This window comes from Ambystoma mexicanum, chromosome 12, assembly GCF_040938575.1.
Source record: "Ambystoma mexicanum isolate Mex_15411 chromosome 12, UKY_AmexF1_1, whole genome shotgun sequence".
Classification (NCBI taxonomy): Eukaryota; Metazoa; Chordata; class Amphibia; order Caudata; family Ambystomatidae; genus Ambystoma; species Ambystoma mexicanum.
Genome location: NC_090936.1, coordinates 9,675,680 through 9,699,626, shown reverse-complemented (window position 1 = coordinate 9,699,626; position 23,947 = coordinate 9,675,680). Strand labels below are relative to the sequence as shown.

Below are 23,947 nucleotides of genomic sequence, written 5' to 3'. Positions count from 1 at the left end.
GCCATATGGAACTAGCAACACTAACTGGCGGCTGGAGCGAGTAGTGGACATGAAGCCGGTGTCCGAGATGGCGAGATGTCAGGAGTGTGGTGGAGAGTTCTGCTGGCTCAGGGAGTGTTGAGAGATTGAGAAGAGACAAGTGAATTGCACTCTGGGATTTGCAGTTCAGATCATCCACAGCAGTGTGCAATATATAGAGAGAGAACCACAGGTGATGTCAAGAAACTCAAAGCATGTCAACGTGAATGTGTCAGCTGAGAGTTGAAGGCCAGAATAATCCTGGTAGAGCTCACGAGGCGCTGTAAGGGTATGCGGTCCATGTAACAGCAAGAGACAGAAAGAAAGACCAAGGGAACTGTAAACTGCAAGTCATGGTTCAAACACTTCCTAAATCAGAGCATTGAAGAGATCAAAGTGAATTGAATCCTGGGAGATGGAGTCCTAGTGCTCTCTAACAAGGTGCAAGAAGTGCTGAGAAAGGAGAAGGGCAGATAAGATGAGTCAATCCACGGCAGGCGGTCAAGGGGCGCAGAGCAAGACAGGCTATGAAGCATGATTGCCATTAGCAACAGCAAAGGCAGTGCCTCCTGCTGCACATTCAAACACTCCCTTTTTTACACTCCCTTAATGCCCTGTATGTAATTGGCATGTGTGTGTGGGGTTTAATTGCACATGTACATTCAAGTATCTTAATGTATATTCTACACCCTAGCATCACGTGATGGGGTGCTCAGTGATCTGCCGTGGGAACGTCGCCATTTGGTAAACCTTTTAAATGGGGAAACGACATGTTCTGTTAAGGAGTTTGTGTAGCTTAAAACAAAGTCATGATGCTTCCATACACCGCAAATGTGAGTGCTGAGGTGTGAGTACTGCAATACAGTTCCAGGTGTTGCTTCCATGCGCCGCAGGTGTGACTTCCAGGTGTTGCTTCCATGCGCCGCAGGTGTGAGTGCTGCAAAACAGTTCCGGGTGTTGCTTCCATGCGCCGCAGGTGTGAGTGCTGCAAAACAGTTCCGGGCGTTGCTTCCATGCGCCGCAGGTGTGAGTGCTGCAAAACAGTTCTGGGCGTTGCTTCCATGCGCTGCAGGTGTGAGTGCTGCAAAACAGTTCCGGGCGTTGCTTCCATGCGCCGCAGGTGTGAGTGCTGCAAAACAGTTCCGGGCGTTGCTTCCATGCGCCGCAGGTGTGAGTGCTGCAAAACAGTTCCGGGCGTTGCTTCCATGCGCCGCAGGTGTGAGTGCTGCAAAATAGTTCCGGGTGTTGCTTCCATGCGCCGCAGGTGTGAGTGCTGCAAAACAGTTCCGGGTGTTGCTTCCATGCGCCGGAGGTGTGAGTGCTGCAAAACAGTTCTGGGCGTTGCTTCCATGCGCCGCAGTTGTGAGTGCTGCAAAACAGTTCCGGGCGTTGCTTCCATGCGCTGCAGGTGTGAGTGCTGCAAAACAGTTCCGGGTGTTGCTTCCATGCGCTGCAGGTGTGAGTGCTGCAAAACAGTTCCGGGCGTTGCTTCCATGCGCCGCAGGTGTGAGTGCTGCAAAACAGTTCCGGGCGTTGCTTCCATGCGCCGCAGGTGTGAGTGCTGCAAAACAGTTCCGGGCGTTGCTTCCATGCGCCGCAGGTGTGAGTGCTGCAAAACAGTTCCGGGCGTTGCTTCCATGCTCCGCAGGTGTGAGTGCTGCAAAACAGTTCCGGGCGTTGCTTCCATGCGCCGCAGGTGTGAGTGCTGCAAAACAGTTCCTGGTGTAGTTTTACATCTTGAATAGTTTTTTTCAAAGGACTCGGTGGTCCGAGTCATCCTGCAGAATAACGCGGTTCACCTGCCAGACCTGGCTAGGCCACCACCACTGTGGGCATGGGCCCTCACTGAGGAAGGGGTCCTTTTCACTCCTGCCTAATGCGGAGTGGGGGTGCCACGGGGATGGAGTGAGAACAGAGGGGGCATGAGATACGCCTTGAACATAAAGTTGCAGACACATTATGCATAGGAAATATTGCTAGCGCTCTGGGGCGATGTTTTCCACAACTCCCAGATTGCACCTGGGCATTGTGTAGCACCATAACGAGTCCTTTTTGCGTCATACATAGGCATGATTGTGGAGTATGTTGCACAGGGACCCCCTTTCCAAACATGGCACACACACAGGTACATTCTAATCATGCTTAATAACTGGACCGAAAGCAGTTTGTTGGCAGTGCAAAGTCTCTTTGCGCCCTGCTAAATATTGCAGGAATCAGGCCCTCTATGCTAAAGGGCGATTCCTGCAACTCCCTGCTGCCTCCAGTTGTAATGAGGTCTTCTGTCGTCGCAGTGCAGTCCCAACTGAACGTTCAGACCCTGCTCCTTGTGACATCCTGGTGTCTTGTTCGGGCTGTTCATGGTCCCCGTGCAGGGCACAGTTCTGGATGCCAATCCTCATCCTGCGGATGTTCTCTGTGAATGTGCTGTGTTGCCATTCGTGGTAAAGTCTATGAATTTAAATGTCTGTGGGGAATACACGTAGACTTTATGACACACTGATGTTGTGCTGCTAATTTTGTGTCTCCTCCTTTTCCCCCCAGAATATATTATGCTGAGAAGCTGCAGAACATGAACCTGGTGTTTGTGATTGCTGAGAGCCAAAGTACCTGCCTGACCTGCGATGCCGGAGCACTCATACAGGCAGAACAGCCATGTATCCTTAAGAGTCAAAACTGATGGGAACTGTGCGCAGCACCACATATCCGTCCAGCGCGCACCGCCGTCCTGGATCCTACTGGACCCAGCTATACCATGCGTGTGTGTCTAGCTCATGTGACTAGCAGTCCCTCCTCTATGTTCGTAGGCCTCTCCGTTCATATTTGACATTTGTGGCGTCACATTTAGTCCTTGCAAATCAGGGATCCTGTACATCGTGGTCACTCACTAGTAGAAGGCTTTCTCATCTTACTGCATCTCACTGGACAATACTCATTTCCAAATCAATTTTGTCTGAAAAGCCAAAAGTGAAAGGCTAACCCCCTCCAACATTGTATTCACCCTATTCCGCCACTACCAGTTGCACATTCTGAAATGAAATCCAGTAGGGCTACTAATACTTTGTTCCCAAAATCAATGGAGACCGTATTAATCTCATGCGCATGCCGTCACGGGGGATGTCCATTCAGCACACGGTCAAACCTCTCACACGCTATGAAATTACTGTTGGTCTCTTAGAACTGAATACCACCTCATATCTGGACGACATGGTCCCGTCCACTATCATCACATGACTGCGCTGCAAAACCTCAGCCCTGTCCCAACTTTCAACTCCCCTCCAAATAGACGCCTTCCATTCATTACTGAAGACCTGTTAATTTTGGCCCCACCTAAAGAACCTCAACTTGGATCATTGGAACTTCCAAACTACATACTCGTCACTCATCTCCCCTTTATGATAGATTGTTCAAAGAGCGTCAATTGGTAAGTGGAAACGAAGCCAACCACGCCCATTACTACATATAGGAATTGGCAATGATAAGGGGTCCGTGCAAATCCTCTTGAGTCTCAAGTTTATAGTGTACATGTCTTTTAATGCGGCAATTACTTTTTTATCTAAGATGCTAAATTCATCTTTGAATGCGTTCAACCTCTTACTCAAATCTTATCCACTGAATTGCGGATATTGGTCATATAAATGTTATTTCGTAAAGTGCAACGGATATAAGACACAGAACAGAACTAAGTCTCCAGGATTTGGAAAGAGAAAGGGGATGTGCACAATATGAGGATATCGAACACCTGTTTACCCAAGAGGTGAACAACTCAAATTGCTGGTGTTCACGATGCATAATCTGGGAACAAGTAGATTGGTATGCATCAGAAAAATTAATTAATTAAAAATTCCAACGAAACAAGGGAAGGTGTACGTGTGATAGCAGTTGTAAAAAGAAGGGTTCCTTTGAAGTCAGAGCTAGTGGTGGAGGTTGGCAGAAAACCTTTGACTAGATGATCGTTTTTAAAAGCCAGAAAATGGCCAGCGTTCTAGCTGCAATCGATACTCATGTTTAAGGAAAAGCATTCCAATACACAAAATACATGTTTTGGATCCATTTTAATATTACAGCAACATCGTTTGGGGATGTCCCTGTCTAGACGCTCTAATTGAGACTAAGGGCCTAATCCATAGACACGTTTTATAATGGCCAAACCCCATTGAAAAGTCCTCTCTGAATCGGGGTCTAAGTCTGTAGTGCTGTCATTCTTCTAAAGGTGAACTGATAGATATAGATTTCAGGGCAGTGTTTGCAGTTCTAGAGAATTTCCCAGTGTTTTAGTATTGAGAAAAGGGCCAAAATAAATCAAGTTGTTCAAAAAATGAGTGCATTCATCAAAAAAATATTCTTGAACACAAAACGATCAATTTATGAGAAGCAATTGATTTTTGATTTTTGAGGAAAGACACACTATGTTGAATCAATTGACAAAAAGAGATGTTTTGCAGTGAATCCTCCGACTGTGAGGCTTTGGAGCCAAATACTCATTTATTATTCACAAAGTTAACTTTCTGATGGTCCAAATCCAGAATTACAACATGAGATGCCACCCAAGACTGTTACCTTTATGAGAGCAAGACATGGAAGCTGCGTCATCTTCAATAGACATATATTTACTTTCTAGAGGGTTTCATTTGACTCTCCAGTTCCCGATGAATACTTTGTAGGAAGGCGTGTGTGATATCTAGAGTGTGCAGGCTTGACGGATGAGACGCCATCTTCCTTAATCACGTTGTGCAGCCCAAGGGCCAGATCCTTGCATGTTGGCGCAGAATCCGAGATACAGAAAGGGACCAGACGTCTGCTTCGATGAAGATAGTCGGGTAAGCATCAATTATTACTATTATTTGCAGTCCTTAATCGGAGATTCCAGAATGTTCTTTTTTTTTTTTTACTTAAGCGTGTTGGTAATCTGGACTACCTGCAGAACACACTCTGGACAATATAGTCTCTTTATTTTAACTGTTTCTCATTATTAACATTAAATTAACAGCTGCTTTGTAACCTTGCTCTTCTATGAACGTTGTACTTTCACACAATAATCCTGGTGACAATTCTAAACGTGCAGATTCACAATATTTCAACGTCTCAGACTTTACAATGTAAAGCGATTTCAATGGATTGGATTTCAATGGATTGGATTTTAATGGATTGAATTTCTTTCCAAAACGTTTATGAAACAAATCATAAAACTAAATTAAATTAAGTATAAGGGATGGAATAAAAGTGGTCAAGCTACCGAAAGCATCTTCTGTTCATGCATACTCTATATTTCATTAGCTTAATGATAGACCTCATTGAATAAATGATCTTATGTTTATCTGAAAGGTAGCACTGATAATTACTCAATGCTACTTAACAGCTGATTTCTACTTTAGGGTGTGTTTAGAAGGCCAGAGCAAGCAGTCATGCGCCACCAGTCTCTTTTAAACCATGTTTGCTTTTCATTTTGAAATGGCTACTGAAAAAAATAAATTTTCAGTAGCGGTTTCATGTCATGTACAATTTTGTGGAATTTAAATAACACGTATTCTGCATATTCTCATGAGCACTGACACACATGAATATACATTTGCAGTAAAATTGCAACACAAAAAACAACCGTTGATACGTCTTGCAGACATTTTAGCAGAATAGGTTAAATGCAAAGCATACTTAAATCCCAAATGTGAATTCCCCACCTCTTGTTCGATACACATCTGGGCCAGGCGGACAGCTCGGGGGAATGTGTTTCCCTGCAAAACAAGTCATTGCAAAGGAACACAGGTTCAATTCCAGACCCGCTTTCCCAGTATTAAGAGCATTATAAAAGATTGATTAATTAATTGTGTGAATTGAAGTGCCTTCATGCACTGCACCATAAGTACAGACTTTCAATGTCCAAATATTTCTGTACATAGGGCACGTGTGCTTTTGTATCTTATTGAAGCTCGAATATGTCACTCCAGCTAATTCAGAATAGGGCTGCAAGACTTATCCTTGGCCCCAAGCACAGGGACCGTATCCCTCAGCCCTAAAATCTCTCCACTGGCTCCGCGTGGCTGCAAGGATCAGAGAGTGAAGACCGTCTGCATCATCCACAAGGCCACAAGAGCCTACGCTCCACTAATTCCAACTCTCTGAGTGTCAAACGCTTCTCCAAGCAGAGAGTGGGGGCAGGTCTCTCTCCTCGGCTGGGACCAACAGCCTCCCTGCCCCTCTAAGATTTGTGCCGGACCTCCTTAAGTTCCGGAAACTGCTCAAAACTCTGCTCTTCTCTACCTCTTTACCTCTTTCCCTTCCCTGCTGATCACCCGCTGCCGCTGTGACTGGTTGCCTGGTCCTCATGAACCTCACAGGATTCCAGGCCTTTCCTCCCAGTGAATAATAGCTCCCATCCCCCCTTTGCACTGTCCTACAGCCCCCTGCCGGGTGGCTCAACATACCACCCTTGAGAGTCGCCTGTACCAGCACTTAGCCTGAGGCTCTCCTGCTGTCTACCCTTAGCACTTCCCTCCTGGACCCTCCACCAGCACGGGTCCACTCCTCTGCTTCTCCTTCCATCCCCCTTCCCCTGCACTTCTCCGCGATGCACTTGTATGGCTGAATACCACAAGGCCTAGTAGGACTAGAACTCTATACTACTGTTTTTTGCCATTGTTATTATTTACCCAGCTCCTGTCACGCTTAGCCCTCTGGCACTTTGAAACACAATTCTGTTGAATTAAGCGCCTTGCAAATGCTCAGTAAAATAAATACATGTTTTATGAAGATCTGCATTTACTGGACTTTAGAATACATTTCATGTTGTCTTGAGCATTTCTGGCACGTTGCCCCCTGACACTGTTCCTCTAAACAAATGTTCCTATATAATGACCTGAGCAGCATGTATTCCAAAGTTGATACGAAAAGCTTTGGAATTGTCTAACACCGCATCTTGCACATGTTGCATGTCATGTATGTTACCAGCCAACAGTGTTCACAACACGTACACGCACTCACAAAGCAATAGATGGCCCCGAGGAAAAGACATTGATGCTATATCCAGCGGTACTCACCTAATGTGCCCGCTGTAGACATGTAACAGCCATGACGCATGCTGTGTTATTGGCATGATGTGGAACGCCACGCACCTTCAAGGCCAAGTAATGTTATTATGTACCGTGTACTATGGATTCCTGCCAGAAATAAGCCTGGAGTTCAGGGTGGGTTAGCGGGACCAGAGAAATCAAAGCCACGACTATTCAGAGTCATTCTAAATACATGGGGACGAGTGACAAAATCTACGGGTAAAAAAAGTCCACATCAACAGAGAAAATATGTGCAGGATCAACACTAACACATTGCAACTGCTCTATTGAACAGATCGCCCATTGAGCATCAGACGTCAAGCAGAGCAAAGTGCACCGCGCGCGCGCGTGTTGGCTTATGTAGAAAGACCAGCCAAGTCTCCCCTGGACATCGTCTGGGTAACGACCTTATTCCGAATAAGGACGGTAGAGAAGCATTAGAGGTCAAAGAGAAATGTTATTTGCAAAGTGTCTAATGTCTGTGGACACCCATTAAATAGCGAGCATGAGGCGGCAGGCACGTTTATTGCAACTTCTGTTTACTTGCAGGAAAGACCGGGGTAAACACATGCGTTTTAGGAAGGCACGCCTATTGCAGGATTTCTTTAAGGAGAGGTCCCTGAAATTTCAATACGATTCCAAAATGTGCTGGGCCGCATTCCGAAATATGAGCGCAAATGAAAAAAAATGCCTTCCTGGGGCCAGATTACAGAAATTTGCACCGGTGCATGTGCAAGGTTTGCACAGTATTAACACTAGGGCATAGTTTGCCCTATTTTAAAAAAAAATGGGAAACATTAAAAAAACTGCACCTCGACAAGTGCAGTTTGGCATATTAAAAGCACCAGGACAAAAATTGCCCTAGTGCAAAAAAGATGAATTTTCAGTACATTTTTGCACTAGGGCAAAGTTTGCCCTAGCGCTAATACGGAATGGTATGAGCACTAGGGCAAACTTTGCCCTGATGCAAAAATGCATCCAAAATGTATCTTTTTAGCACTAGGGCTATTTTAGCGCTGGTGATTTTAATATGCCAAAATGCACTGTCGAGGTGCAATGGTTTGGCAGATTAAATGCAGAATGCAGATTAAAAACCCTAACTGGACATAGCTCTAGTTTAAACTGTGCTCCATAATAAATGGAGTTCCCTAATTTTGAACACTGCTACAAGGTACATTTGAGTCTATTTACATTGCAAATCGGTAAGGCATGCCTTTTGGGGAAGGGTAGCTGCATTCTGCATTTCGTTCCTTAAACAGTTTCCTAATGCTGAACACTGCTTTCATAGTTTGTATATTATAGTTGTAATTGTGTTTTTATAACACGCTTAATACTGAAGAAGTTTCTAAGTGTGGACCTGGGATTCAAACCTGTGTTGCTCTGCGTTGTCTTGCTTCCAAGATGAGTGTGTTGCCCCTTAAGCTATCTTCCGGGTCCTTTTATTAGAGAAACCTCTTAAAAAAGTGTTGAAAAGGCAAATTATTTTAAAGAATATTTCCATTGCATTTTGGTTTGAAGACACAAACTTTTTGAAAAAGTGATGATACTTTGCTGTTTCAAAGGTTTGGAATTCCTTTCAAGCATTCAGTGCAAGAGGCCTCTGTTATTCCACCTGTAATTAATGACTGCTCTGTGTGAGAAACGTGAAGGTGTCTCACCCGCTAGTCCCCAGAGATCTGTCATCCAGGTGTCCACGACAAGGCCATTGCTATTGGATCCAGTTCCTGGGGTTGGACCAGTGGGGGAGGATCACCTGGGTGAGGGGTCTTCGGGGCGTGGAGATAGGACACCGACGGGTGAGACGCGGTTTCCTATCCCCCTTTCTTATAACCCCTTTTCCCCATCCTACCCTGTAGAATATTTAGAAGCTCTACCCCATCCCCCTTCCATCACAAACACTTTCTTACACCGTAACAGACAACGGACTAACACCAGAGCCATTTACCTGACATTCTCCCAACACAAGCATCAGGCAGAGTCAGGCAATTGACAATACCTATGCATACCTGACGGCCCTTTCCCTTACCCACTGGGATAAAAGGCGGAGCACGGCACACATTGAGCAAGGAAAAACACTGAAGGAGGCAGCTCTTCTAAGATGGCAGTTCAAGAGGAGGAGAAAGGCGGTGAGAACCAAAAGGAGGACAACTAGAGAAGTGCCTTTGCCCTTTTCGCCCCAGACCTGCAGAGCATCCCTGAAAGAAACCATAAGACCTTGAATTACAGATAGCGTGTGGTGTACCAGATGTCAAAGGTGTACCAGGATAACGGATGCCTGCAAGTTCGGTTTAAACATAATACCCCTGTGAACATTGTGTTGACAAGAGTGAGCCCGGCTGAGGGACGGCCACAGTAAAAAGGTTTTTAAAAAGACTTTGAGACGCTTCAATGTTACAAGTTGCTGATGTTTTGAATGAGAGGCCATAGCGAACCCACTTTGTAAAAGGATCAGAGCGCGGTTGAGGGGAATCCAAGGCTGAAGAGAAATCAGCCGACGTTAAGATTACTGAAATTAACTTTTGTTTTTGTTGTTTATGGCACATCAGGTCCTCTGAGGCAAGAGACTTTGAGTGAAAGAGACTTGACCACAGAGGGACCTGATATTTTCAAAACGAACTGCACGCTCGTGTTGGAGTAGCTCAGTGCATATTGTGCTCAGAAGTCCTGCCTTGTCCCGTGCTAAAAACGCGCACAAGGGAGACGCCAGCCATAGCATCCTGACTTATCATTTTGTGAAGACTTCTTTCTTTCCTGGTGAACACTAACCCACACTCTTATGTAACTTAGTGGTAAGGATTGGCAGTCGTTATTTTTAGTATAGGCCCTTTTTATTTGACAAGACGCCACTAGGACTGCTTTATTATTATTTGATGGTTGCAGTTTGCTCCCATCTAAGATTTAGGTTTAGATTAGGCATTTTTCTTCACCCATTCATACAGTTCAATAAACACCCGTCAACTGTGATGACTTGTGTCTGTCTTTCATGTTGCCACCATGAGTTCTTTACATCTGCTCCAGTGCTCTTCTGCCTGCCTAATGTCAGCAAATACACACACTACTAAATACATAAACTAACTGCTTGCAAAAAGGAGCCCGGTGCATAATTAGCGTTCATCCTATAAGGTATTCCTGATAGTGCAGGCCAGGCACAGTCAAATTCCAGACTGATCTACAGGAATCAAACAGCAAGCCAAAGTGTTTGCCTTATACAAGTAGAGAAAGCTCACCCTACATACATGATCTCTTTGGCCACGAGTGACATTTCCACCTTTAACAAACTCTAAGTGGTGCATATTCTTAATGAACATATTAAAAGGTTTCTCAACATTAGATATTCATGCAGTTGCCAAACATGAGAGGTGTACCTCCTGAATGGCCAAATGGTTAGGCTCAATCTTTGGGAAATACCAGCTGGTGCACCTGCTGGCTTTTTGCATCTCAACACATCCTCACGTGAATTAAGCTTTCTGGTAAATTGCCACCTTTATCAAATAAACGGTAAGCGCCGATTGTTTCGAATGAGCTACTCAGTTTGTTTTTCATTAACACCTGAGTCCGTGAATTAAAAACTGGCAATGTGCTTTGAAGCAAGTCAAGTTCTTATAATAAAATGGGATATCTTTGCTACTTTGAGGACTAAAGCAGTCAGCATCTACATTTCAAAACTTAACAGCATTTTTTGGTTCAAACTAAAGAAAACCTTTTAGAAAACTGTTGGAAGATGTGATTTAAAATGAGTGTGAACCTTGCCAAAAATGGTGCACCGGCATAGACAATGGCTAACTAGAAATCCAATGACATCCAAAAGTGGAGCATTGCATTTGAATGTTCTTGGGTTTGTTTGCCAGTCCAAGCTCTCAGACGTATTTTGTGCATATTTCTGGAGAGGCACTAAACACATATATTAAATTCGATGACGATTCACCAGGTGTCTAGGGATGTGTGGCTGGGACCCAATTGTCGCACTAGGGGTGGTTTCATGTTGGAGGAACTCATGGGGGGACTCCCCCTCTGGAGATAAGGACGACCATCTGGGGTACAACCCATTGAACATCGTCACACCCCCACATTCCTTAGCCCCCCTCCCTCCATTGCAGACCAGGATATTGAAAGTAGACCAATGTATTTCTGTAGTACCTGGGGTACAGTCAAGACAGAAAATACTAGGATGTAGAAGAGCACAGAAAACATGGGGAATAGTGATTGTGCTAGTACTGAGAGGAGGTGGCTCACAGGAGGCATGAGGAGTACCAAGGAGCCATTGCCAACAGGCATTGACGTTACGCTGGGGCGGAGTAAACCCTATGACGTGGAAACAGAAGATGGACTCAGCATCTTCCTTCCTGTTTGAGAACCCAGGAGATACGAAGTCTTCACTTGACCCGTGAAGAGAACTCTGCAGATGAGGCTGGCTAGTGGTTGAAGGAATCTGTGACCAGTTCTCAATGGCAGGACCAAGCCGAGTTTAAAGCAGGCAAGGCACTGGCATGACCTCCAGGAGGAGGTGGATTGTGCGGTGCCGAGACTGCAAGGGGCCAATACACACGGAATTAGCGCAGAAGCTGAACGAAGCAGACGGCTGCAGGAAGGTGACCAACCACAGTCCCTGGAGATCTGGCGTCATGCAAGCCAGTCCCAGAAGGTAACGGGAAGCACAGGCAGACCAGTACAGATGTGGCGGAGTAGAGAGGTGTCCACTTCATGCCGGGGCAAACGTAAAGCCCACCAGAGGACCTTCAAGGGTCAGGGAACTTAAGCAGAGAAAAGAGTGCCTCTTAGGAGTGTTTGCGCATAGCAGTGGCAGAAATAATCCCACTGACCACCAGAGAAGGATCTGAGACTTCAATTGAACTGAAACAAGCACTGGAGGAAACTATCCTCAAAGCAGTGGCAGAGAGAAGCCCACTGACCGACAGAGAAGGGTCTGAGAAACCAATATAAGTACAACAAGCATCAGAGGAAAGCATCCTCAGAGCAGTGGAAGAGGTTAAGCCCACTGACCACCAGAGAAGGGTCTGAGACACCAACATAACTGAAACAAGCACTGGAGGAAACCATCCTCACAGCAGTGGCAGAGGAAAGCCCACTGACCACCAGAGAAGGGTCTGGGACACCAATATAAGTACAACGAGCATCAGAGGAAACCATCCTCAGAGCAGTGTCAGAGAGAAGCCCAGTGACCACCAGAGAAGGGTCTGGGATCCTAACACCACTGGAAAAGGTATCCGAGGGAATCTTCCTCATCGCAGTGGCAGAGCTAAGTCCACTGGGATCCAGAGATGGACTTTTGACTTTGCGAGGATAGTGAGAGAGTGCCAAGGGAGGCCCCAAGTTAAAAACGAACTTTCAAACACCAGGAGAATAAAGTCACTCTTCTGGTGGGGAAACTGAATCCTTTCAAGTAGACTGAAGAGATGCCAGGGGAAGGAAGTCATTCCCCCTGGCCCTTGTTGTGAACTTACAGGAGAAGGGAACCATTCTCCTGGTCCGGAAAGTTCAGTGCACAAGGTGTTGAAACTACAAGCCAGGGGAAGGTAGTCATTTCCCTCATCATCCATTTGCAAGAGGGCATTTTGGGAACACCAACCACATATCTCGACAAGGGAGTCATTCTCCTAAAAAAGGAACTTTCTGTTAGATAGCTATAAGTCAGAGAAAAGGAGTCATTCCCCCTGGCAACAGAACATTTTGGGAACGACACCCATATCCTAGGAGAAGGCAGCCATTCTCCTGCAGAAGGAACTTTCTGTTGGATTCTATTATTCTTTAGCTGTAGTGTAAGGGATAGAAGTAGGTTGTGACACAGGACGCTGGAGTTTGATTTTGACGGGCATTCTGACAGATCTTTTAGCACTAGTTTGAGGCGGCAAAACCCCTCTTAAAGATGGGGATAATGTGGCTCCTTTTTCCTTAAATAAATGTTGATGGCAATCAACATGCCACCCTTGTGTCATCATCCATCTTCGACACGCCCTTACAGTTCACAGTTCAAATGTTTCATTCAGAGAAATATTCCATTAAGGCATTAAAAAAAGTAATTACGCACTTCATAAAACTCATTGCTCCCTGCTAAAAACAGCTTTGACGAGCTATATTTAGAGATATTTAATTTAGCGAACCTAATCTTAAACTATTTGAGAGGAATATACACATTAGTATGCAAATCATCTATGACTCCAAATACTATTAGTAATTGGATCCAAATTGACTAGTCAAACAGGGATACACTCACTATCCATTCAGTGATGTAATTAAGCTGACTATGGTAGATTAACAAATTAATAAACAAGGTCATTAAATTAGAGGAAAGGGGGTGAAAGAAGTAGGGGGGAGCACATTAGCTATCGGTCGAGATTTGTTTTGTCAATGACAACCATGGTCTTATTGGTATAAACCATTTACAACCAAGCAGAGTGCAGAATTGAGTGCATAGATTAATGTGTTCATGTTCATTATTACAGCACCAGATATTGACGTTCTAATACCCTAAACTGTAGCTTTACAGTTCTTTGAGACACATGAGACAACATTTTGACTGGATTTGAAAGACACTAAAGATAATTCACAAAATTATGTTTACTGGTGCAAGAGAATACGCATTCATAAAAGGCGCCTGGGCAATTTGCAACAGATTCATAAACATTGCAACGTGCCACTTGTGACGGGTTGTGTGGGAACAAATTGTACCATGACTGTGTCTGCAAATCTTTGCGCAGGGGCAGGTGTTACCCGCATTGATGCCTACTCTGCAGACATGAAATGGGTGTCTCTGGAGTTCTGTCAGTGACCAGGTAATGAAAATGAGGGGTCACTTACAAATGGAGAGGTAACAGATTGTGAAAATATTTCTTTTCACTTTGCTCCTTCCCACGTTACATTTTGGTTCCAAGGACTCGTGCATGATGGTTTGCTAATTTTTGTGTGAATTGTGCCCATTTACGCATGCAAAGTGTTGCATGTGCAAATGCTGCATAAATGATTCTATGTTGGTGACTATGCATGCACAATTTGCTTGCAGTCAGTCACTGGAGCCAATTGTGCATACCTTCATTCTATGCTCACTTGGTCAGTAAAGGGATCATACATGTTTTCAAGATTAGGCACTGAACACTAGCCCAAACCACATAAACATTTTTAAAGAAACTCAGCACTTCTAAAGATGTCATAAATTTACCTGGATTCTGAGATATCGGATAAGGTTTGTGTTCTTGAAATGTGGTCTACAGGCATTACTGTGTGAACGTACAAGTCCTCCTCACTAGCTTGATGTGCTGATCAGTGTTGTATTTTGTGTGTTTTTGTAACAGTGGAATATTTTTGGTTATGTTTATTTGTGAATTTCTGCTCCGGAAGGAAGCTCTCACATTAACTCTGCTAACTGCCAGCCAACTGCATGAAATCTCATCTTGTGTGTCTTTTTTTCTGTGTTTTCTTTCCTTTCCCCTCTACTCGCTACTTTGCCTGTTATTGATAGGATCAGCCTATATGCACAACGAGTCGTGCCTCTGCCATGACGTCTGCTCCTATCTTCATTTTACTGCAAGTATTCATGTGGTGTTGAGGGTCAGTTCCTTTCTCTAACTTTTTTTTTATTTTTGCTGTAGAGTTAGACACCCCCTTTACTTAATAAAATATAATCAGACAAAAGGAAAATAATTGTGAAATTTGTGGTTTGGAGCAAATTCTACTATTGTTGCACATGGCATCCGGTTATGCGTATGGCCGGGCTTCGCCTATGCCGTGCTTGCCATGGCATAGACAATCCAATATCTGTTGGATTTGCATGTACACGAGGCCTGCTCTTTTTTTATTTTGCTGGATAGTTTATCTGTCTTTAATCTGCTACCAGGCATAAGACTGTTGCAGAGAAAGGGTGAGTGCCTTTCGAAAGCTGTCGCTACATCTGGTAAAACAGGAAATGTTTACAGCAGGCAGGCATGTACACACCAAAGTAATTGCACACTCCTTCGATTGTTACTCCAGGGTTCACTTACTCGTACACAACACCAGGTATTTTGGAAATACTGTGTAATTGTATTGAACATTCCACAAATAGTATTTTCAAGAAAAGGGGATAAGAATATCTCTTGCAGTCCAGGCAATCCTTACATTAATTCATAGATATATTAAATACAATTTTAACATTATGAATCGATAGAATTCAAAAGACCAAAAGTATCAATATCACAGATATTGTAATCTTTCATATATATTGACGATACTTACAACTGACCTTAAATGATGAAGGACTTTATCATCAAATGATGTGTCGCTAGGACCACTTGATTGCACAGCTGGAACCCCTCCTTCTTGTTCCTTGATGTCCAGTTGATTTAACTATGACTTTATGTGAGGCATTTCAATCAGGCAAGCTTTGTGATTTCTTTTAAGACGGATTAGTGTGAATTTCAAATGAATCGTCTTAGCTTTACAGAAATCATAAAGTATATTTCTATGACGCGTTTGTTAAGGTACATCCTGTCATTGAGCTGCAGCTTCAGTGTGCATGCTGTCTACAACTAGAACGCAGTGATTTAATCCCAGAGTTCCTTGTCAGAGGTTATGATCAATCTGATGGTGGGTTCAGTTTTCCAAGAAGGATTGTGGCCCTCTTAATCACCAAGCAGTATTCCAAGTCAGTGATGTCTAAGATGTCAGAGAGTTCAAGCAGCAGGAATGTGTTTGTGCGTCCACTGTCTAGTGCCAAGCACAGTTCAACTCTAAAGTTTAGAAGGGGGATTTTAGGATTTTTATAAAGGAAGGGTGAGTATAAATGTACCCGGTTGTTGATCAGAGATTTAGGGTCTGCATTGCTATTTATTAGGCAGTTTAGATCTTGGATGGAAGAACGCCTATGGCTATAAATGCATTTGTGAGCTGATTGTTAGTATAAGAAGGTTACTATATGGTATTGTTAGGATAAGGAGGTTACTCTATTGTTAGGATTAGGAGGCTACTATACCCGTTTTGTAAGATTAGGAGGTTACTCAAGCATTGCAATATCTCTGTGGAAGTAGCAGTTTCCTAAAGGAATATAGGACATTTGTGATTTTGTATGTGTGTGTGTGTGTTCACTTGCACGCGCAGGTGCAGAGCTGATGAATGGTGAGTGAAGGGTCAGTGCCCAGGCTATCCTTAAGGGTATGCAAGATGTCATGTTGTTTGAGTGGATAGTTGCAGTCTTGTGTTATTGAAAATGTCATGAGGTTCTCCTAAAGAGGTTGCGAGGGCCTCTGTTCTGATGTGATAATGCCATCTCTTTGCAAATTGTAAGGAATACTCTGGTGAAAATTTCCAAGTCAGTGATGCAGGTTTCTGAGTTGGGCAAATGTGTAGTCTTGGCCACGGGCCTTGTATTGTGTGTAGCAGAACTGACCTGTGATTTCCTCCATATCTGTTTGAGAGCTCTGCCCGATGGTTTGTCAGAGTTCATCTGCTCACTGTGATTAGTGATTCTATGCCTTCAAAAAATAAACATTTTAAAAAAAGTTGTCAGTCCCGAAAATTGCACTAACGCAGCAATATTACACGGCCCACGGTAGTGGCCGTGTAGTTATGGTTAAGTTGATAAACCCATTGGAAGAGCACTTTTTGGGGGGGTTATAACTTCGCTCCCCCTGGACGAATCTTCACCAAACATTGAAAAGCAAGTATATGTCCCACTCTGAATTTCTTTGCAAAGTTTGGTGAGGTTTGGTCAAGGGGGAGGGGCAAAGTTATAGGGGGTCCCAAAATTTCTTTTTTTCCTATAGACATAATGGGAAACAATTTCTGTCGCGCCTAGAGCCCAAACCACTGGACGGATTTTCATCAAATTTGCGGCAGGAGCGGCGGCTTAGTCCCGAAAGCGTGTTTTTGTTAATTTGGTGTAAATCTGTCTAGTATTTTCTTTTTAAATGAACAAAACCTAAGGCAAATAAATTTGTGATTTCTATGTCCGCTCCGCGGACACACTTCCCTGCTCGCTCCGCGGACAGGACACCGATTCGATAATCGGCTTGCGTCATGTCCGTGGACACGCAACATCTTGTCTAATTGGCTGGAATGCGGCGTGAGGTGTGTCAAATTGTTTCGATGCACCCGCCATATTGGATGCGCGAACATGCAGTGGAAGTGAGCATAAATCCAATTTTGGGGAGTGTGTTGGTGTGTATGAGTGCTCGGAATGGGTGTGGGATTAAGAGATGGGCAAGTGCTGTATTTGTTTAGGTTGGAGAAGGCTGTGATGTGTTTGTGATGTCCGCGGTCACCGTTGTTGTCCACGGACATACTAACACTGGGCTCACTACTGGCTATTTTACTTTAGTATGATGTTGGTTTTGGGTTGTTAGAAGAGCATTGGGTGAATAGGGTATTATAGAAGAGTTTGTACATTGGTTGTAATTATTTTTTAGAATGTTAATTGAAGTGGATAGTTTGAGATGGATGTATTATGAGACTCTAGGCCCTGGCCACAACCACCGCCGCATAACTCTACAATGCTACCAAATAGTTTGCTTGTGGTATGAGGGCTGCTTAGGGGATATGTTTTCAAAAATGTGAGTACTGATTTCTGTGGTGTTTGGAGATGGGAGAGTCTGAAATAAAGTGAGGTTTGCAAGGAAGGACCTAGTGCGTGTGTTGCCGACTGAAGGGAAGGGGGGATGTTGTATGTCTTGCTTTACAACACTGTACATAGTTGTAGAAGATCTGATAAATATGACTGCACCTGTGCATAGTTGAATACTGTTGTGAAATCTACAACGGAATGGGCAACCAGCTGGAATGAGAGAGCTGTGTAGATTGGAAGAACAGTTATAGAAGCAGTGGTGTTGTTTTAGCTGGGAGCTTTTGAAATGATATTGGCTATCTGTGTACATAAAGATGCATGTACTCATCCTGGCTGCGTGTAATTGTATAACACATTAGTAAGCCTTTTTTCCATAATTATAGTGTTATTTCTCCCATCTTTTAACATGAAATGACACTTTGTTAGATAGCTGTGTGTGTTGTGTCTGATTACTAATATAGTAATTTGTAAAGGAAGTTGAAATGATAGACTGTATGTGATATATGCATAATGTATAGAAAGGAAATGTTATGTACATCTTTGATGTCCTGGCTGTTATTCTTAGCAGTGCACGGTGGTGGCGCGAGTTATGTTTGCTTAGCTTACCATAACTGGCAAATTTCCTACCATAACCTACCATAAGATGTACATAACTGTGGAATTTCAGAAGTTTTTCGGTTTTACTTGGGACCATAATGTCCTTTTAACCAAGTTTCTTTTCACTGACTTTCATAGGTTTTTAGTAGCGCAACTTAACCATAACGTCCCTTTAACAACGTTTTTTTACTGAATATATATATAAAGTGTTTTAATGGCTCCAATGCAAACATTATTTGTATAATTCCAAAGTGGAAAATTCCATCAAGTTCACATCTCAAATTCCATAAATACTTATTCAAGCCGACACGTGTTTTGACCGAAGTCATTATCAAGGCAAGATTATGGGCGAACCAAATTGTTATCTCTGCATGAGCAAAGCAACTAAGAATAGTATAGGGGAGTCCTAGTTGAGGTCAGTTTAATAACTACGCGGCATGAGAATTCCTTAAGAAGGATTCTTTATGATAACTTGAAGATATCTTGTATTCATGCTTACCTTGCGAAAACTCAAGACTCTTGAGGATCTATAGTTATTGTTATTATAGTTATGGGACTGACAACATCTGGCAATTAGATTGCTATTAAGTTTGTGGTTTCAGCCCTGGTACAAAAGAATGTGAAAGGGTAATTTTCTAGAGAGAGAGAGGGGGGGGTGAGAGGGAGAGAGGGAGAGAGGGAGGGAGAGAGAGAGAGAGAGAAAGAGAAAGAGAGAGAGAGAGAGAGAGAGAGAGAGAGAGAGAGAGAGAGAGAGAGAGAGAGAGAGAGAGAGAGAGAGAGAGAGAGAGAGAGAAAAAAGACACTGCTGATGCATACTCTCTTGAAGATTGCAAGAACATGTTGAGTTGAGGTGCTCACTTAGAAGCTCAAATGTTATTTCTTTGAAGTGCTATAGACCGTGGCACAGATGAAAGAGGACGTGGTCAGTGTATATTGTTATCGAATGACGTCTGGACTATGAGTACCATGCCACAATCTCAACTCTGTCCTCATCTCTATTCTTCCATAATCAGTTGTGGCTGGGAATAGGTTCACAATCACAGCCGTGCCTAGGTCTTTTATCACATTTTCTGTGAGGTTAAAGAGATGAAGTAATATGGAAATGATAAAGTTGTATTGTGCAGTATTTTGCAATGCTGATTTCGAGTTTTAAATGTAGGAGGTTATTAATGCTTTTGAGGAAGGTGCAGTGGCGCCATTTCTTGGTTGCACCTCATGGCATCGGAGGTTGTGGAACAGTCCTTGATATTAAGGAGTGGGACTTTTGTGATGCATAGGGGGTGATGAGGGGCTCAGGCTGAGATGTGAAAATGGTCACCTGAAAGCGGTGATATGCAAAAGTGTCCTATGAACCTGAGTGCATTGTCTTTGAAGCTATGCTAGGCAGTTCTGTGTGAGCTCATTGAAATGCAAGTGTATAGCTCCTGGTGTGATGGAAGGCAGCTCCTGGTGTGATGGAAGGCAGCTCCTGGTGTGATGGAAGGCAGCTCCTGGTGTGATGGAAGGCAGCTCCTGGTGTGATGGAAGGCAGCTCCTGGTGTGATGGAAGGCAGCTCCTGGTGTGATGGAAGGCAGCTCCTGGTGTGATGGAAGGCAGCTCCTGGTGTGATGGAAGGCAGCTCCTGGTGTGATGGAAGGCAGCTCCTGGTGTGATGGAAAGCAGCTCCTGGTGTGATGGAAGTCAGCTCCTGGTGTGATGGAAGGCAGCTCCTGGTGTGATGGAAGGCAGCTCCTGGTGTGATGGAAGGCAGCTCCTGGTGTGATGGAAGGCAGCTCCTGGTGTGATGGAAGGCAGCTCCTGGTGTGATGGAAGGCAGCTCCTGGTGTGATGGAAGGCAGCTCCTGGTGTGATGGAAGGCAGCTCCTGGTGTGATGGAAGGCAGCTCCTGGTGTGATGGAAGTCAGCTCCTGGTGTGATGGAAGGCAGCTCCTGGTGTGATGGAAGGCAGCTCCTGGTGTGATGGGAGGCAGTATGGGTGTGATTTTTATTCAAGGCTTGATGGTGAGATTTGGTAGTGGGGAGATATTTCTCAGAGTGCTTATTTGTCTCTTTTCAGTTGATTTCTTTTAGACGTCTGATCTATTGCCAAATTTGGTAGGAATGTCTTAGATGACCAGGATCATGAATATCCGATTTTTGGGAATGTTGGGGTAAGGAGTGTGGGTTCTCGGTCCGATTACCTGATGTCAACTTTGCCTGCATTGGAGATCATCTTCAAGATTGGAGCTTCCCTCTGAAGGTCCAGTCCAATGTGGGATGATTAAGTCACGAAGGAGAAAAGGTTGGTGTTTTGTGCCATTTTGTGATTGAAGTAGGTTCCGGCTTTCAAGATTTCTCAGAACAGAACTTTTATATTTATTTTGAAGTTTTTTCCCTCCTTTTTCTCAAGAGCAAAGATGACAAGTGTTTAATTCCAAAGCTTGCTGGTCCAGCTCCTGGGAAATAAGAGTGGTCATGTTCGTCTTACTAATATATTCATGGGAGAGAATTCTAGAGGGATTTAATGATCTGGAAAGAATCACAAGTCTTCCTATTTCAATGAATCCTTGGTGAATGGTTAGCACTGTCGCTGCTCTTATATGAGACACTCGGGGCAGTGGGCAGGGATGTGGACAAGGCAGTTTATGTTGACCAGTGCATACACTATCATGAGACCGTCATTGTAGAGGACAGGCCAATGTTCCTACTGTTTGCCTTCTGGGAGCCTTAGGTGATGTTGGTGGCTGCTAAGGCAACATGTTCTGACCTCTATAACTGCAACCATGAGGAGTGTCAGCTTTTTTATGGCAAGTGCAGCTTTACTGTGCTCACAGGGCTCAGTATATTGCAGAGGGCAGCTACTGCTGATGACTTTTAAGCTGGTGACATAGGACCTCTCCTAGATTTTTCAGTTGGTTACATGGTCATGGAGGATCGAAGTTGGCTGGTATTTCTCTACCCCAAAAGAGCTCTTGTGAGGTACGTAGCATGGACAATTAAACAATAAGTAATGTGGGATGGCTATGATGTTGCCAGGAAGCCTAGCACTGCCTTATGGGTTGAACGCAACAAGCTGAACAATGTATATTCAATTATTTGCATAAATTAGTCTGAGGTTGGGATGGGGGGGCAGTGGGGGTAATTGGTATTCTGATGGCCGTATCTGCACACAGTATTAATGGTGTCTTCTTTCTTGATTACCTGAACTCTGCAGTCTGCTGGTGTTTAGGGAGTGTTGTCGGAAGCCTCAATAGACAGTTGCTCCTGCCAACTCTGCGCCTACTTTCCAAACATGCTGGTGGCATCTTTCTTTGGCTCTAGTAATATAGCAGATTATAACCCCATAGAATATAGCAGCACTTGTGTGTATGGACCCGGAATCTCTAGCCAAGGGTGCCCCCGACCCCACCCCACTGCTTTATTTCAACAGTGTGAGTTGTGCTACTCTTGCTGGAATACATACACGACTTCCATTGTAAAATGTAGTCTGTAATCGGATGAAGGCAGTCAATAGTTTTAAGATGCAAGGTTAAAGCCTTTGTGCAGCTTGAAAAGGTGGTTAAACAGAGGGGGTCTGCACGCTGATGAACTGCATGACAACACAATAGGATGCTTTTGACATTTGGTTTTGTGACGAGGATATGATTGGCTGCGCTCCAAATGGCACACAGAATGTATACAAGACACACGTTTGCTAGGTGTGTGCATTACGGGAAGGCTGTCCGCCCACAGTTCTGGGCCTATCATGCTCTCGATTTAAGGAGTCTGGGAGGAAAAGGTGAGGTGGTCGGGGCTGGATGTTGCATCAGGTGGGGAATGTCTACTGAGGATGGTCTAAGGACTGCCCACACTGCAGCGCTTCCCCTTGCACCTGTGTTCTGTTGGGTGTCCTGACCCACGTTTAAGCTATCATGCTACAACATTTGGTGCTGTGGGCTTAGAAAATTCAAGATGGCGTAAAACCCACATGTGCGCCGAAATCCAGGAAAGCTGCGCAGTTTGTGCGCACACCAAAATGGTTGCCTCACTTGCCACCCACCAGTGCGAGAATGAAAGCCCGGGTTGCCATGAGGGAAATGGGTTGCCAAAGGAAAAACAGTAGCGCCAGTTAGCTTCAAAGCGCTTTAAAACCACCATTGGACTACCCGCACAGTAGTCTGAAACCATTGGGAATGGCAATGCTGATTGCCAAATGCAACTTAGAATTGTGGGGAATTCATTTGTTAAATCCCAAAAATGGGTGCAGTACCAGTACTCACCACTATCCAAAAGCCGGCGTTTTAAAACCACCCTGTGTTTCTCTGAAGGCAGGCTCAAAATGCCTATTTTCAAACATTACAATATGTGCAAAATATTCACTGAACACCAGCAGACATTTGGCAAAATGGAGTTTTGTGTGCCTACAAAATCTGGGAAATGAAGAGCCCAGAACAATGCTTATAACAAAACTGGCTGAGCTATGGAGTCAGCAGTTTAAGTTGCACTGGATTTAAAGACACTAAAATCGAAAATGTTTAGATTAAATGAGTGGCCTATGTTTGGTGTCACATGCCTTTGTAACTGTTGAAATGTCATAGTTTTGCACTTAGAATCAGCATTCTAGCTGCATGTGTAAAATTGCAAGTTAATTTAAAAAGCAACAAAAAAAAAGTGACATTTTATCTGAAACCTGGCTTAAGGAACTGAATTCTGCCTGGCAACTACCCCCATCAGGAGTGATACTTGAGTCACAGCTGTGTTCCCAGGCCTAGCTGCCCTTTTGCTGCTCACACTAAGGATATGCCATCTATCTGATAATTGAATTACCTGTGCTCTACAGGAGCTCTGAACAAAGCCTGTCTTGACTCAGGCAAAGGTTTTATTGCAGGGGTCGTAAAAGTGGCTTACTCTTGGCAGAAACTGGGAGGGGGAGAAACTGGAGACAGAAGCTGGCTTGGCAGAACTGGATAAACCAGTATTTCTACCTTGTGCTGAGAGGAAACCACACCCCTTTGGTGCCACAACATAACTTTAAAAAGATGGATCATTCATAGAGCGGACATGTGAAAATTTTATAAATGATACCATAATTCTTGTGATTTTTCTGCCCACAGTTTAAGAGGTTTTTAGAACCGGTGGTATGTTCAGGGGGGTGTCAGCGGAAAAGTGGATATTACTCTAAATGTATGCATGTTAAAAATCTGAAACTTCATCAGTTAATGTCCATACTCCCTGCGCACATGTATGTAAAGATGGGTCAATGTCAGAAATTGAAAAATCAGTTAAAAAGTCAATTATGTGCCATTTCTGAATGCAAGCTCTTAGAAACAACAGATTTGGACAGAGACATGGCTAAATTCAGCCACACCATGTATATGTAATTTCAAGCAACTGTGTAACTGTGAAATATGTCTTTTGTTATCAAATATAGAATATGTGCAATCTGACAGGGGAGTGGCCTATCTGCAAGCCATAAAATGACATCACTCTGACTCACAGTTCCTTCCCCAATCAAGTGAGGAATGGAAATTTGACCAATGACAAGGGAGAGGGGCAAGTTAGTTATGACCAACATACACACCCACTCTCAAAACACATAAAAGCAGACAGACAGGACAGATAGAGACCTTCAATTCCATCTGCCGCTGGAAGCTCTGCCGGAAAAATCCATACTTGCCTCCATCAAACTTCAAAGAGCCAACACTTAGACTCCAAGATAAACAGAGACTTCAGAACCTTAACCAAAAAGGTCACTGCCAGCAAGAGTATTTGTCAGCAGGC

The 23,947-nt window shown here is 44.0% G+C and overlaps 1 protein-coding gene across 7 annotated transcripts in view; it reads left to right on the top strand.

The window, feature by feature from the left end:
* CACNA2D1 (calcium voltage-gated channel auxiliary subunit alpha2delta 1) overlaps positions 1-23,947 on the top strand; it is a 1,412,752-nt gene that overhangs the window by 1,359,462 nt on the left and 29,343 nt on the right. For 6 of the 7 annotated variants that reach the window (XM_069627804.1, XM_069627806.1, XM_069627803.1 and 3 more), the window contains 2 exons: positions 2,560-2,672; positions 4,753-4,835. In XM_069627804.1, coding sequence (XP_069483905.1) covers positions 2,560-2,672; positions 4,753-4,835 — 196 coding nt within the window. Of the gene's footprint in view, positions 1-2,559; positions 2,673-4,752; positions 4,836-14,535; positions 14,625-23,947 lie in introns of all 7 variants that reach the window. The other variant, XM_069627805.1, reaches the window with a different exon arrangement.